Source organism: Chrysemys picta, chromosome 1, assembly GCF_011386835.1.
Source record: "Chrysemys picta bellii isolate R12L10 chromosome 1, ASM1138683v2, whole genome shotgun sequence".
Classification (NCBI taxonomy): Eukaryota; Metazoa; Chordata; order Testudines; family Emydidae; genus Chrysemys; species Chrysemys picta.
The window spans coordinates 163,419,958-163,434,832 of NC_088791.1; the positions used below are offsets into that span (position 1 = coordinate 163,419,958).

Below are 14,875 nucleotides of genomic sequence, written 5' to 3' on the forward strand. Positions count from 1 at the left end.
TATTTTAGCAAGCCAGTGCGAATATGTGTATGCGAGCTGGGTATCACACCCCCAGCTGCAAGTGTAGAGATACACTTGGTGGGGGGATTGGCAGGGGGTGCAGGGTCCCAGGCCCAGATTCTCAGAGGTATTTAAGCTCCTAACTGCCATTGATTTCCATGGAAGTTAGGAAACTCCATACCTTTGAGGATCTGGGCCCCAGTTCTCGGGCTCTGCTGTCTGTGGCTCACATTTTTAGCTGGAGGACGACGCACACATTCTCACTAGCTTCAGGCTGGAAATTGTCCCGCAGACAATAAAATCGACTGAAACAAAACTGGCCACCCTTCCTGACTTGTTGCAGAATGGACGTGCACAGCTTGCCAAGGGAGGAGAAGGAGGAGGACGCGGCTGCTGAGGGCACGTCCACCTTGGGAAGAGAGAAACATTCCAGTGGGAGTCAGCGTGAGCCGGAGCTGGCTCGAGAAGATACTCAAGATGGCCCAGCCAAGGTGGTTCCTAAGCAGAGTGGGCCCATCCTAAGGTGTCTAAAGCGAATCTGCCAAAAAGTGAAGAGAGGCAAGACGCGATATCCCCGAACTGTCACTACAGGTAAAAGGAAAGGCTAAGGATGCGCTAAGGGGTGGGAATGAAGGGAGGCAAACTCAGTCTCAACCCCCATGTGTTCAAAGATTTACAGTGATCCCAAAGGCTCTTGGGTTTGTGTTCCACTTAGGGAAAACTGAAGACAAGGCACAGAGAGTGGGGGGGGGGGGGAACATGGAAAAGTGGAGGAGGGGAGAACAAATAGATGTGGCCGCATGGCTTTGCTAGTGGGTGGACGGCGCTCTTCCATGGCTGAGTCTGCATGCAGCTCGAGGGCAGCCCTCTGTTCTGCACGGGGGGCAGAGATCACTGCTGGAGCTTGACAAATAAATAACGAGCTAGCAGTAATCAGTCCCAGTACTAATCATCCCGGAATCTCCCAGAGACTGGAATGACAGGAGACAGTGTTCCTGAATCAGGACCAGTTTGGTAAATGCTGGATCTCCGTGAGGTCCTTCCATCCCCAGTGTGAACACAATACTTACAAGCCCTGATACAAACACTAGACCCGGGTGACGGTCAGACCCCTGTATTTCTAAGGCTCTCCAGCATTGGTGGAGGTGATGATGCCCCCAGAGCCTGTATTTCTCTGGGAACCTCTGGCTGCTGGAAGAGGAAGGGCAGTTTCTATTTCTCTCCACCACACACTGCTCTCCCTTCTCTTTCTTACCCTTGTAGTGAAGTCATTGCTTGGAGCAGGCAGAACAATACAACACTAGGGATGACTGACTAGCCCAATACCTGGGTTGGAATGGGAGTCCTATTTCTGGATCCTAGAGCCTGGTTCTCATTACACTAAGGCCTCTTTCCACTGCTCTGGCAGGTACATCTCTCTCAGGAACCATAAGGAGGAATGGGGAGGGAGTAAAATGGGGCCTAGGTGTGGCCACGCCTCTGCACCCAGAAGTGTGCAAAGGAGACACCCCCACACACACTCTGGGCCCAGCTGGTGCCTCTCCACAATAGGGCCCTGCTGTTGGAGAGTCCGTAGGCATTACTGTACTAAAAATCTTAAATAACAGCTAGAGACTTACATTGTTTCTAAATGAAAGCTTAGATGCTGCAGAACAAAAAGGCATTAGAAAAAAGAAGCCAATATGCCAGGCCACCGCGGCCCATCCCACGCTGAGCCCTGGTTTAGTCCAATCTAGTTTTAAATGTCTTTAGCCAACGTGTCTCAAACAGTGGGTCTTGACCCCAGATGATTACACAGAGCAATCAAGGGAGTCAGGAGGCATTGAAAATTGTATTATAACCTAAAGCAAAAATAATCTTGCTCCCCCACTCCCTGCACACCTTTACCCTTCAAGGTCAAATATTCTTGGCCAACCTCTCACAACACACGTGCAGGTGAATTCTGTAGGGCTAATGTTGTTAGCAATGACACATTTCTAACTCTTATAGTAATTGTAAAGGCGAAATTCTTTGACTTTGAATAAGTGGCCAACCTGAAAACCACAGACTTAAGCAATGGGGCTTCCACCACTTCCCTTGGGAGGATGTTATCCTGGCTGTTCCACCCATCACAAGCTCCTAGCTGCTTTCCCATGCTGCTGACGGCGGCAAAGCAGGATATGTGAACTGAATCCTAATTGCAAGAGCATCAGCCAGTCCTATTCAGCCAGATTTGGCTGGCTAATGTTCATGCTGTCGGACAAATCTATTATTTGGTTGGCCCTATACAGTACAGCGAGTCCTGGTATTTCTTTGGGTCTGTGCTCATTCATGTCCAATCAGAGAGCACAAGATATTTATTGCGTAATGAATCAATAACATTTATCCAAGAAATAAAGGGGGTAGAGGATATGACTGGAGTCAGGAGAACTATCTTCTATTCCCAGCATTGCCAGTGACCTGCTGTTTGACTGAGCCAGTCACTTCACCTCCCTGTGCCATGGTTTCTCCGGCCATAAAAATGGTGGTAATAATACCGGCCCACCTTTAAAAGCCATTTGGAGATCCTCCACTGAAAAACTCCATAGAAGTGCAAAGGAGTCTCATTCTGAGTCTCTCTTATTTTGTTTTTGTTTTTTAAGGAATCCCCAATTTGATTCTGATTTTGATCACACCAATCTCTCTTGCTTTGAGAGTCAGTGGCTTATTTCACCAGCATCACAGTTTCCTTCACTTCTCCCCTGCTCACGCAGGATATAGATGTCTAGCCCTATTCAAAACAAGCGGTGGGAATCAAACCAATCAAGCCAACAAACAAAAGACAACCCTACCCAGAGCAGAGATATCTTACCCCAAAAAGGGAGATGTGCCAGTGACGCCAAGCTTTCCACTAGGAACTTCGCTATTGCGCATTGATTTTAGCTGGAAGGAGCCCAGATACCACGGTGATGGGCAGCAGTATACAACCCCAAGACAGACAGACCGTGTCCTTTCTTTGGTTTAAATGAAGTGTCTTTTGGGCACCAATCAGTCCATGAATGACACCTCAGGGCGCGTTCGTTCCCCTTTAACCAGCAATGGCAGTAATTTCTTTCTTTCTGTCATTCCTTCTTTCTTATTAGTCCCAGATATCTCGTGCATGGAGACTATTTGGGAGGCGGATGAAAGTGGACGTGAGCAGCATGGCTGTGCTATGGAGGGAGCCGTGCTCTTGCTGGAATCATGGAGAAACACTGTTGACTACTTCAATAGTAACAAAGAGGTATAAACCTTCTCCATCTAATCTGTAAACTAGTGTCCCCTCACGCTGTCCGTCCCACCTGACCCAGCCTGGGACATCCCAGAAGGTTTGTCACATAGGGTCTGACTTCTCATCAAACCCTTTGCCTACAGCACTCAACCTTTCTTCTTTCACTTACTCCAGACAATCCAGCCTCTGGATGCTTTTCTCCTATTATACATATTAGGTGCCTTCTCCAGATACATCCCACAAACTCTCTGGTGATCTCATGCCCCGTTTGTCGGTGGTATCCTTGATTTGCAGGGATTTCCCACCACTCTGTGCTAGTTTCAGTAGATTCTTGCCCGGCTACTCCCCTGCCTCACACTATCCGTTGGACTCAAGGATGAGACATTTCCACCCAAGGTCTCCCCTGGCAACTGCTCCTCTCTCAGGGCTGGCCTACACTGGGGGGGGGGGGATTGATCTAAGATACGCAACTTCAGCTACGAGAATAGAGTAGCTGAAGTCGACCTATCTTAGATCGATTTACCTCGGGTTCTCACAGCGCGGGATCGACGGCCGCGGCTCCCTTGTCGACTCCGCTTCCGCCTCTCGCTCTGGTGGAGTTCCGGAGTAGACAGAGAGCGCATTCAGGGATCAATTTATCGCGACTAGACGAGACACGATAAATCGATCCTCGATAGATCGATTACTACCCGCCGATCCGGCAGGTAGTGAAGACGTACCCTTAGACCTTCACTGACAAAACAAATGGGTCCAGCTTTGTCGCTTATACACATGGTGTCAAGGCTGAATCTCTACTCTGGCACTTCGAGTGCAGAAGGTGGAGGCTGGCAAGGATTTAAAAAATCAATACTTGCCACTCCAGGCTTGTATTACACTCCCAAGGTTACAGCTTTTCTCTGACCTTGTCTTGGTAAACGCTGCCACCACCCAAATGCAAAAAAAACCCTTGGACCCAGGAAGGAGCACTTGGGAATTCTTCCCTGTGGGGTATCCTCAAGCCCTTTCAAATCCCCCTCTCCCCCGTCCCCAGGGAAGAGCTGAGAAAGAAAACAAAGGAAATCTGCTGTTGCCACCTGCTAATTAAACAACATGCACAAACCTCTTAGGACACCAAAAATCCAATTCTGTTCTTAAAAAAGGTAAATTTTGTTAAAAACAAAAAGGAAGAAAGTACATCTGGAACTTAGGCTTTTTGCTAGATCTTAAAAGAAAACAATTACAAAAATTAAGCATCAAGATAGCTCTCTTGAGGTTCAGCTTCAAGGTTACAAGCAAAACAAAAGTATCTGGGGTTAGCACAGAGGAGATCCACAAGCCAAAATAAAGAAATAAACCAGATCGCGTCTAGTTAAACATTCCCTGTCCAATGATTTTTCTCGGTATGGAAGATGAATTTTCATACCTGGTTCCAGCCTTACGCAGAATTGCTGCTCCGTGTCCCGTCTCCAGAGAACAGACACAGACAAAGAGAAGTTTTTTCCCCATTTTAAAAAGTTTTAGCCCTCCCATTGGATCTTTTGGTCAGGTGCCCACTCCTTTTCCTTTAGCTGGGGAACTTTGTTAACCCTTTACAGGTAAAGCAAGCAGAGAACAGCCACCAAGAGGGACTTTATAGCTAACTGGCTGGCTGGGTGTTCATAAAAGGGAGCCCCTCCCCTTCATTTATTACACATGGTCACGCTACATCTGGCTACTTGTCCTACAGAAAACAGGCCCTGTGTGGAGTCCTCCACATGGAGTCCCATTGCTGTTCTGCTTGTTCTCCTTGATCCAACCCTTCTCTGAACAAGTAGCTCACACAGTCAGGTCCTACACAATCCAACATTCTGCTGGAAGCCATCAGAACCCTTCTTAGACTGTCAATTCTTGGGAGCTGGGCCTGTGTCTTCCTTTGTTTGCAGACAGAGCCCAGTATATTGTAGGTGCTGCCTGGATACATCATCATCCTCAACTCACCACGATTTCTGATCCTGACTATTCATTGCTCTGCAACATTGTTAATTTATCTACCAGGTGTTCCGTGTGGAGGGGTTTTGAATGAAGGTAGAATATTCTACCCGATGATGTTCTCTATCTAAATCCCTTTCATCCTGATATATATTTTTTCTCATTTTGGTTTAGGATTTCATTATGAAAAAAAGTTTCTTAAGACTCTTGTTTGTTCTCAGCAAGAGCATCGACTGGCATAACATGCCTGACTTTTTTATTCACAACTTTGCATCAGACACTGCAGGAGCCATAGTGGTGAGTAAATAATATACACAGGGTCCGTGTTGTTGGTTGGAAAAGATTGATGAACTGTGGAGAATACTTAGCTGCTAAACCCACGCTAGGGTCCATGGAATCTGGAGAGTTGTGAAGAACTTTGTTGTATACACTGAAGCAATTATTTCAGTGTGTAAAATTGAGGTCAGTGCTGATTGACTGGAAATATTAGTGTGAATGGACAGAGAGAGGATACTAGTTGGTGGGAAGTAGGAGATGAGTGAACAGAGATGGATGAGGAAATGAGGGAGTGAATTTGTGGCTGGGTAGAAACAGATGAGATCCCTTTGGACAACACCACTGGCTGAGCAGCTTCATGATCTGGGAGCTCTTCCATCAGAAAGGAAGATCCTGGGTTTTGGCTGGGCTCCTTGTTACTTTTGGAATATCTGATGTTCTTTTAGCTGGGGATTTATTGGAGACTCCGGAGAACCCTGTGGCTAATTTAGCCTTTTTTGAGGCCTCCAGAGTTAGCTGTGATGCCAGGGCTTTGTATAACCTCCTCAATGAATGTGTGAGGGAGTAGGACTGATGCTGGGAGCACTTGTGTCTCATTTACTATGTTTGCCCCTTTGTGACTTACAGGAGATGATTAAGAAAGAACCCCGGGACTCTCTCTCCAGCACCATACGGCTCCAGGCCATGGCCATCATTATCGAGCTGAGGTAACGTGACTTCTCATTTAACTGCCCAGCCTTCACACCTGGCTTCTCACTCCATGCTCGGTGGGACCAGAGTTGCCAATAGCAGTCCCTCACTTTGTGCCTTTTTCTCTTTAGATGCTGAGGACTCTTTGGGGAGGAGCTGGGGGACTATTGCATGGCTGACTGATGATTTTCTACCCAGTAACTTTATAATCCTCTTTACTCCACATGTGATTCAAAGCCAAGAGTCTCTGCAGACATTTTGAGATGATTTTCTTTCTGGAGGTGTCAGCTGAGTCATTTCCTTCACTCTCTTCTGTAGCGCTTCTGAGCTGGATTTACTATTCGGGTCACCAGTCCCTGCCCTCCCTTGCTTTTCCTGTATTCTGTTAATCTTTGCCAGTGTCTTACTCTTCTACATTGTTACTGTTCACATGATCTTGTTCTCTTGTATAGTCCAGATGTCTCTTAGTCTCACACTCCTTCAGCATAACCCTCAGTTCATGTCCTCACCATCTGATGCCTCCGCTACACTTCAGCACTTCAAAGTCCAATCCAGGCTTCTTCCTTTTACCAGCAAAAAGCATGTGGTGAAGGCCATGGGCTCCCACCAGAGATGGGTCCTGCTGAGAACATTCCTCAAGAGCGTGTTTTCCCTGCCACTTCTAATGACATTGCAGGTGCAAGGAGTAATCAGGGGTATAAGCGGCCAGTACACAAAGGTAACTCAAGAATGGTTTCCTGTTACTTACTTTGGGCCCATATTGGTGATATGTGATTACACTGTCAGCAAAATTTCTCATGGAACACCATTGTGGAGTATCAGTTGGGGACTTTAGCCCCGGTGACGTGGCCCTGATCATTCGTCCCATGCATACAGCAAGTAGCTGCCACATTCCCAATTATGAAAATGATCCATCCATTTTCAATTTACTAGGGAACTACTGGGGATCCCAATCTGGGTGGTGAAGCTAGAATGAGGCATGTGGAATGAGGAAAACGTACTTAGTGCTTGCCCCAGAAATGGGGCTGGCTATTGTTTGATCACTGACCGGGTATTTCTGGTGTGTGGCACTTCCCACAGCTAGGTCCTCTTGCATGAAGGGGCTGAATAAAGTTGGGGTCCTGCGGCACTGGATACAGCCACATTTTCAGCCTGAACTTTACTTTAGTCCCTACTTTTGACCTGCAATTATTTGCAGTTACACCTTAGCTCACGTGGGCACATGAAATACCTGATTTCACACCTAAATCCAGTACTTTGGCATCGAAGTGATCAACTTGACGGGTGAAAAGACCAGTAGGAGCAAAGCTGTGCCTGCAAATTGTGGGTGTAAATATGGTGGCAAATCTTTAGACATCTGACCCGTACTGTCAGAGTTGCTAAAGCTTTCAGTGCCTGTGCTTTTTAATTCTGAAAAGCCATTTATGGCCCTAAAGTTGAGGGGAGAGAAATTACAGACACTGGACCAAATTCACTACCAAAGTCAATAGAATTTAGAACACTTAATTTGCCTCACATTCCGCATGCTCACATATGCTCTCTCTAACCAAATCATTGGAGTGAATAGTACTTAAGACCCAGAGGAGTAAAGGGCAAAGACACAGGGCCGGCGCAACCCATTAGGCAGTCGCCTAGGGCACTACAATTTGGGGGGTGGCGACCATAGCGGTATTTCGGCGGCGGGACCTTCCGCCGCCTCTGTGGGGGGCGGCATTTCGGGGCGGGACCTTCCGCCGCCTAGGGCAGCAGAAAAGCTGGCGGCACTCCTGCAAAGACAAGGTGATATATTTATTAAAGTGATATTTATTTCTAATGTTAAAAAATCTCATTTCAACGTAGGACTTTCTTTTGCTATAACATTTTCCTTACTCTCTGATAAGGGCTTTGCTGCATGTTATCTTCCCAAGGGAGGCATTGATGAATTCATTACATCAGGTTTGGGGGATGATTTGGAAGATCAATTATAAGAAAAGGGTCATTTATACTGCAGATGTCTTTCTGTTATCAGTTTCCTTTGGTTTATAATGGAAATGAGGCAGGGATATAACGATGCATCTGGCTTTCTGGGTGATTGTCAAGAGCACAGCTTTGAATCACGGCAGGCCAATATCAGTTGAAACATGAGGCTAGTTTTCTCGAGATTCCTGAAGGATTCACTGCCCAGAACAAATCTAAATACGGTTTCTCTTGTGCTCAGGGCACCCACATTATTGGATAAGTGAAGTAGCTAATTATTTAGCAACTATTTTGCACAAGAAGTATGGGCCAGACCCTTTGCTGGTATGAATCCGTGTAGCTTCACGCCGTCTGATGGAGCTATGTCAATATGCACTCATTGAGGATCTGGCCTTATTTTTATAATTAAATATTGATTATTTAACTGAACTATAAATTCTATTGGTTTATTACTTGGAAGCCAGAAAGGACCATTAGATCATCTAACCCAGGGGTGGCCAACCTGAGCCTGAGAAGGAGCCAGAATTTACCAATGTACATTGCTGAAGATCCACAGTAATATGTCATCAGCCCCTCATCAGCTCCCCCACCCCACTCCCAGCGCCTCCTGCCCTCTGGCAGCCCCGCTGATCAGCGCCTCCCCCTCCCTCTCCGCAAGTCCCGATCAGCTGTTTGGTGGCGTGCAGGAGGCTCTGGAGGGGAGGAGCGATGGCACGGCAGGCTCAGGGGATGAGGCGGGAAGGGGTGGAGTGGGGGCAGAGCCTGTGGCAGAGCCAGGGGTTGAGCAGTAAGCACCAGTAGCGTAGCTAGGGTGGAAGCGGGGCAGCGGCCGCTCCCCCACCGAGCACAAGTGGCGCCTTTTTCATTTTACTCATCCGGGAGCAGAAAAAAAAAGGCTCCACCTGCTGTGGCGCTTTTACTGACGGGGCGGCGCTCCGGGTCTTGGCGGTACTTCGGCGGCGGGACCTTCACTAGCTCCGGGTGTCTTTGGTGGCACTGAAGCTTTATCGCCGAAATGACGCCGAAGACCCGCAGAGTGAGTGAAGGTCCCGCCGCCGAGGTGCCGCCAAAGACCCGGAGCGCCGCCCTGTCAGTAAAAGCACCGCAGCGGGTGGCGCCTTTTTTTTTTCCACTGCCCCTGTTCCCTCCACCTGGCTACGCCCCTGATGAGCACCCCCGGGCACATTGGAACGTTGGCGCCTGTAGCTCCAGTCCCGGAGTCGGTGCCTATACAAGGAGCCGCATATTAACTTCTGAAGAGCCGCATATGGCTCCGGAGCCACAGGTTGGCCACCCCTGATCTAGCCTGATTTCTTGTATAATACAGGCCAAAGAATTTCACCCTGTGATTCTTGCCTCAAGCCCATAAGATAAATTATTTGTATAATCCACAGCTCTGTGGCGCTGAGCATAACGGTTCCCCCTCCTTTCAGGTTCTCTTCATTGAAACATTGCAGACCCTCAACGAGATGCTCCAGAGTCTGATTTTAGAAAATCCAGTGCCAGCTGAGCTAGAGAGGATCTTGCAGGTAAACAGGATCTGGAGATGCCGGTTGGAGGATGGTAAGGTAGGGAAGAGGAACAGGAAAATCTTGTTAAGAGCTTGTGAGGGAAAGGAGAGTTAAGGAAAGAACGGAGTGCCCCATCTCCACAGGGTTCTCCTATTAGGGCATATGTGACAAGGTTCATGTAGCACGGGGGAGTCTTCTATTTCCATCTGTGAGGTCTGACAATCTCCTCCATTGTTACCCTCAGTTTCTTTCCTGTCTCCAGGTGGCCCTTACATCACAGTGTCCTTTCCAAATGAGGACGTTATTCCCTTTACTGCCCATCATTGTCACTCCTGATGCAATTGGAGGGGTCGCTGCCAGGACTCTAGTCCCCCGTGAGGGCTGGCACCTGGCCTCCACAGAACTCCCAGCTCCAGCTGTCCCACAGTGAGAACCAATGGGTGCAATGGGAACCAAGACTGCCGCTAACTACAGAGCATGAGGGCTGGCCCAAAGTCTGCAATCATGAAAGAATAGAAGTTTTCCTCCAGCTGCTCTTATTTTGCTGAATGAAATGCTGGATTGTGTGGCTTGTCCAGAGAAGACTTGGCCCTTCCCTTCCTTACATAGGACCCAATCCTGCATCCATTAAAGTCTCGATCCAATGCTCATTGAAATCAAATGGGGACCTTTCCGTTGACTTCAATGGGCATTGGATCGGTCCTGAGATCAATGTCAAAACTTTCATTGACTTCAGCGGGTGTGTGACTGGGCCCTCAGAGAGAAATGCACTTTGCTTTCGTTCGAAGAGAAGAATTCCATGTGTATTTTGAGTCTGCACAAAGCAGACGCAGCCTGTATCTGTAAGAGTGAGATGATTCAGCCAGAATAAAGATATCCTTTGGGGATCACTTGTATACACACTTTCCCCCTGTTATTTTTAACCTCTCTTGTTTTTCCTGCAGCTCATGGACTCCTGGATGCAGTCCAGGGAAGCTTGCCGGCGGGAGAGGGCTGTATGGAGCAGCATACTGCTCCTAAACTTCGTGGCCACAGAAGTCAAACTGGATGTGAGTAACTCTTGACTTCTAGTGACCTGATTGCAAACTAGACCTACAGGGCACTCTCCCATGCCAGAGAAACTTCCTGCTTAGAAGTATGTTGATGGGCCCCACAGTGCAATGCTCCCTAATAGGCGGAGGAAAAACCGATCTCGTTGCTCGTCCATCATCCTGACTCAGATGGGTTGGCGTCTGATACACTTGGAAAATAAATCCAGTGCCCTGGAGGAATAGGCCACCTCTTTCCAATGCAGGAAAGGCAGCTAACAAGGGGCACAGGAAGAACGGGTTTTTCTATGGTTGGATCTAATGAATTTCAGAGAAAAGAGATTTCAAAATCCTAGAGACTGAAGCCATTTCATCCCCAGCTGGTTCCCTGTTTGCCTCCATTCCTCATCCTAGTACCATGGGATACTTTCCTCTTGTGGAGCTGCAGGAAGAGGCCTCTCCATTCCAGCCCACCTCAGCCGTTACAGATCATTATGATCCTGATCTTGCTCCCACTGACGTCTGTGGCAAAACTCCAGTGGACGTCTGGTGCGGGATCGAGCCCTATATTCTTCTGCTGGCTCCCAAGCCTCTTCTGAAGAGGGAGAGCTGAGGATCACGCCCCATTATAGAAAGGGACTGTGTGGATATAGACTCCTTGCCTAGGAGACACAGCCCGCTTTACCTGCAGTGGTAATGGATTCCTCCTCTCCTCTTTTGTACAATTAGGAAGCGTCTCCATTCACCAGGCTCGGACACCTGGTTGCAGTGCTGGGGATCCGCTGTGGGGATCCCGTCAAGGCGATCAGCTCAAAGGCAGCAGGGGCTGTTCATTACCTCGTCTCTATTGCGTGGCGCCAAAAGAGTAAGAGAAGCACTGAGGAGCATCTGAATCCCCCTCCTGGGAGCTAAATGCTAGAGACTTTCCTCAGGCAAAGCTCCCGTTCAGGATAGTGCCTGAGGAAGAAGTAGAGCATCTGGCTCGGTATTTGTTCCTTTGAACAGAGTGCTGGTTTTTTTGTGGCTCTAGAAACAAGCGTCTGATAGTCATCCCGTAATTCTAGCCCTGACTTTCAAAGAAAGGAAAGGGGAGGGGGGGAATACAGAGAAAGGCAACACACGTTACCGCAAACTGAGACTGGTAGAGCTCATTCCGTCAGTGGGAATGGGAAGGGTCAGTGGGACACGATGATAGGGGATTCAACGCCATCAGACCAATTAGTTCAGTTCGAGATGCCTGTACCCCGAACGCCCCAGAACTTTGATGGCTGTTAGAAATCTGGATCCAAATCTGGGGCTCGATTCATGACTGTGTTAATCCATTTCTATGCCACTGAAGTGTTTTGGCTAGATTCCAGTCACCACTTGATAGAGCCACTTTACTCTGGGGGTCAAGGCCCTGATCCAGCACAACATTTACGCACATCTGTAACTTTCATCAGGCGAGTAGTCCCACGGAAGTCCCTGGGATTATTCATCTGCTTAGAATAATGTACGTGCTTAAATGCTTTCCTGGATCAGGGCCAAACAAAGGGCTTTGTTCAGTAAAGAGGGATGAGAGCAGAAGCCAGGAAGCAGAATGGGAAGTTAAGAGTGTTATTAACATGTATTTCAGTTGGACAGTTGGACAGAAAGAATGTGGAATGGACTGAACAGAGGAACAAGGAATTTCTGGCTGCCTGGAGCCCCACTGTGGTTTGCAACAGCCCCTCCAGGATCGCAGAGGTAATCACATCCTGGCACTAATGACCATTCTACATTGGTGTCAGTACAATACGGTATCGCACAGCTCCAAACTACTTCCTGTCCCTGGATCGCCCATCTCTATTGTGTATGGCTTACCCAAGAATTACAGCTCCTGCCCTTACTCATGGCTAGAAATGACATGCTCAGAAAGAAACAAGATGGGTGAGGTCCAATTTTTTTATTGGATCAACTTCTGTGGGTGAAAGAGACAAACTTTTGAGCCATACAGAGCTCTTCTTCAGACAGAGACAGACGAGCTCTGTGTAGCTCAAAAGCTGGTCTCTCTCACTACCAGAAGTTGGTTCAATAAAAGATAGAACCTCACCCACCTTGTGTCTCTAATATCCTGGGACCGACACGGCTACAACAGTGAAGATAACAAATGCTCATAAAGAGTGATCTACTCTGCAGCAAGTGGTTCTCAACCTTTCCAGACTATTGTACCTGATTTCAGGCCCAGGTGGCGGGGTTCGGGCTTCAGCTTGAGCCCTGGGCGGTGGTAAGGTGGCCGGGTGCCCGGTTTTCGACCAGAAAATCTGGTTGAAAAGGGGATCTGATAGTGTCCGGTCAGATCTACTGACTGGACACCCAAAGTCCAGTTACTGCGGGTGAGGGAGGTGGGGAGGTGCCAGGTCATCACCCGCACCAGCCCCTACTCAACCGGGGCCGCCACCTACCCACATCATGCGGCTGCAGCTCCCAGCAGGCAAATTGCTCCTGACCTGGGCGGGGAAGAGGGGAAGAGCAGTGAGCAACAGTGGAAGGGGAGAAGAGGACCAAATGGGGGGCAGGGCCTCGGGGGGAAGAGGCAGGGCAGAAGAGGTCCAGCACTCCTACATGAGTGTCCGGTTTTTAAATATTACAAAGTTGGCAAACCTAGGCAGTGGGCTTGGCTTGGGCTTCAGCTTCTGCATGTATCTTAGATTTGCGGGGGTCCTGCTTGCCACCCCCAAGGGCGACCCTAAACTTGTGACCCCCCTAAACCCATCCCATGACCCCCCTGGGGGTTGCCACCCCCAGATTGAGAAACACTGATATAGTAGATAGAGCAGTATAAACAAGTCATTGTCTGTATGAAATGTTAGTTTGGACTAACTTTGCTAGTGCTTTTTATGTAGTCTGTTGTAAAACTAAGCAAATATCTAGATGAGTTGATGTACCCCCTGTACCCCCAGGGACAGCAAGTTATGTGGGCCCATGGTGCCCTGGCTTGAGAAAATTCAGGGCCCAGGGGACCGGCTCCACCAATGTTCGGGGCCGGGTCTCTCTCCCAGCCCCGCCTGCTGCCCCCACGCACCTCCTCCGGCCCCGGCTGCCACCCCCGCGCGCCTCCCCCAAGCGCCCCTGCCTTCCCTGGGCAGCAGGCGGCTGCCCCCTGCAGCTCCGCACTGTGCTCCCTCGCCAGCCGCTGCCGCAGCCGGCTACAAGGAAGCGGCGCCGGGGGCAGGCTGAGGCGGCTGCTGCGCCTGCGGAGGGAGGAGGAGAGGAGCGCATGGCAGCCCTCCCCCCCACCCCCCGGCAGGAGACTCCGAGTCGACTCGGGGGAGGGGAGGGGGAGGCTTATCCTGGCTGGACCTCCTGAGCAGCAGCCTGGGGGGGCTTGGATGAGTGTCGTGTTGGGGGTCGGTGAGGAGGCTCCCCCCTTCCTCTCCCCCAGAGCTCGCTGCCGCCAGCAGGGAGAGGGCTGGGGGGAGTCCTCCTCTCTGTCCCCCTGCCCCAGCCCAGGGTCAGCCTGCCTGCTGCACCCCAAACTCCTCATCCTTGGACCAGCCGCACGCCCCCTCCCACACCCAAACCCTCTATCCCAGTCCAGAGCCTTCACCCAGCACCCAAACTCCATCTCAGAGCCTGCACCTCTCCTGCACTCAAACTTCCTCCCAGAGCCTGCACCCCAAACCCCTCCCACACCCAGACTCCCTCCCAGAGCCTGCAGCCCCTCCTGCACCCCAGTCCCCTGCCTCAATCCAGAGCCTGCACCCAGCACCCAAACTCCCTCCCAGAGCCCGCAGCCACTCCTGCACCCCAGCCCCCTGCCTCAACCCAGAGCCTGCACCCAGCACCCAAACTCCATCTCAGAGCCTGCACCCCTCCCGCACCCAAACTTCCTCCCAGAGTCTGCACCCCAAACCCCCTCCCACACCCAGACTCCCTCCCAGAGCCCGCACTCAAACTTCCTCACAGAGCCTGCACCCCAAACCCCCTCCCGCACCCAGACTCCCTCCCAGAACCTGCACTCAAACTTCCTCCCAGAGCCTGCACCCCAAACCCCCTCCCACACCCAGACTCCCTCCCAGAGCCCGCACTCAAACTTCCTCACAGAGCCTGCACCCCAAACCCCCTCCCGCACCCAGACTCCCTCCCAGAACCTGCACTCAAACTTCCTCCCAGAGCCTGCACCCCAAACCCCCTCCCACACCCAGACTCCCTCCCAGACCCTGTGCTCAAACTTCCTCCCAAAGCCTCCACCCCAAACCCCCTCCCACACCCAGACT

The 14,875-nt window shown here is 50.0% G+C and overlaps 1 protein-coding gene across 1 annotated transcript; it reads left to right on the plus strand.

Moving 5' to 3' along the window:
• Nucleotides 1–408: 408 nt before the first annotated feature.
• Nucleotides 409–9,670, plus strand: LOC135975866 (protein MROH8-like). The gene is made up of 7 exons (XM_065569007.1): nucleotides 409–591; nucleotides 3,102–3,241; nucleotides 5,351–5,473; nucleotides 6,080–6,159; nucleotides 6,716–6,860; nucleotides 9,532–9,623; nucleotides 9,667–9,670. The coding sequence occupies exons 2-7, from the start codon at nucleotides 3,119–3,121 to the stop codon at nucleotides 9,668–9,670; spliced, it is 567 nt and encodes a 188-aa protein (XP_065425079.1). The 5' UTR covers nucleotides 409–591; nucleotides 3,102–3,118.
• Nucleotides 9,671–14,875: the final 5,205 nt, after the last annotated feature.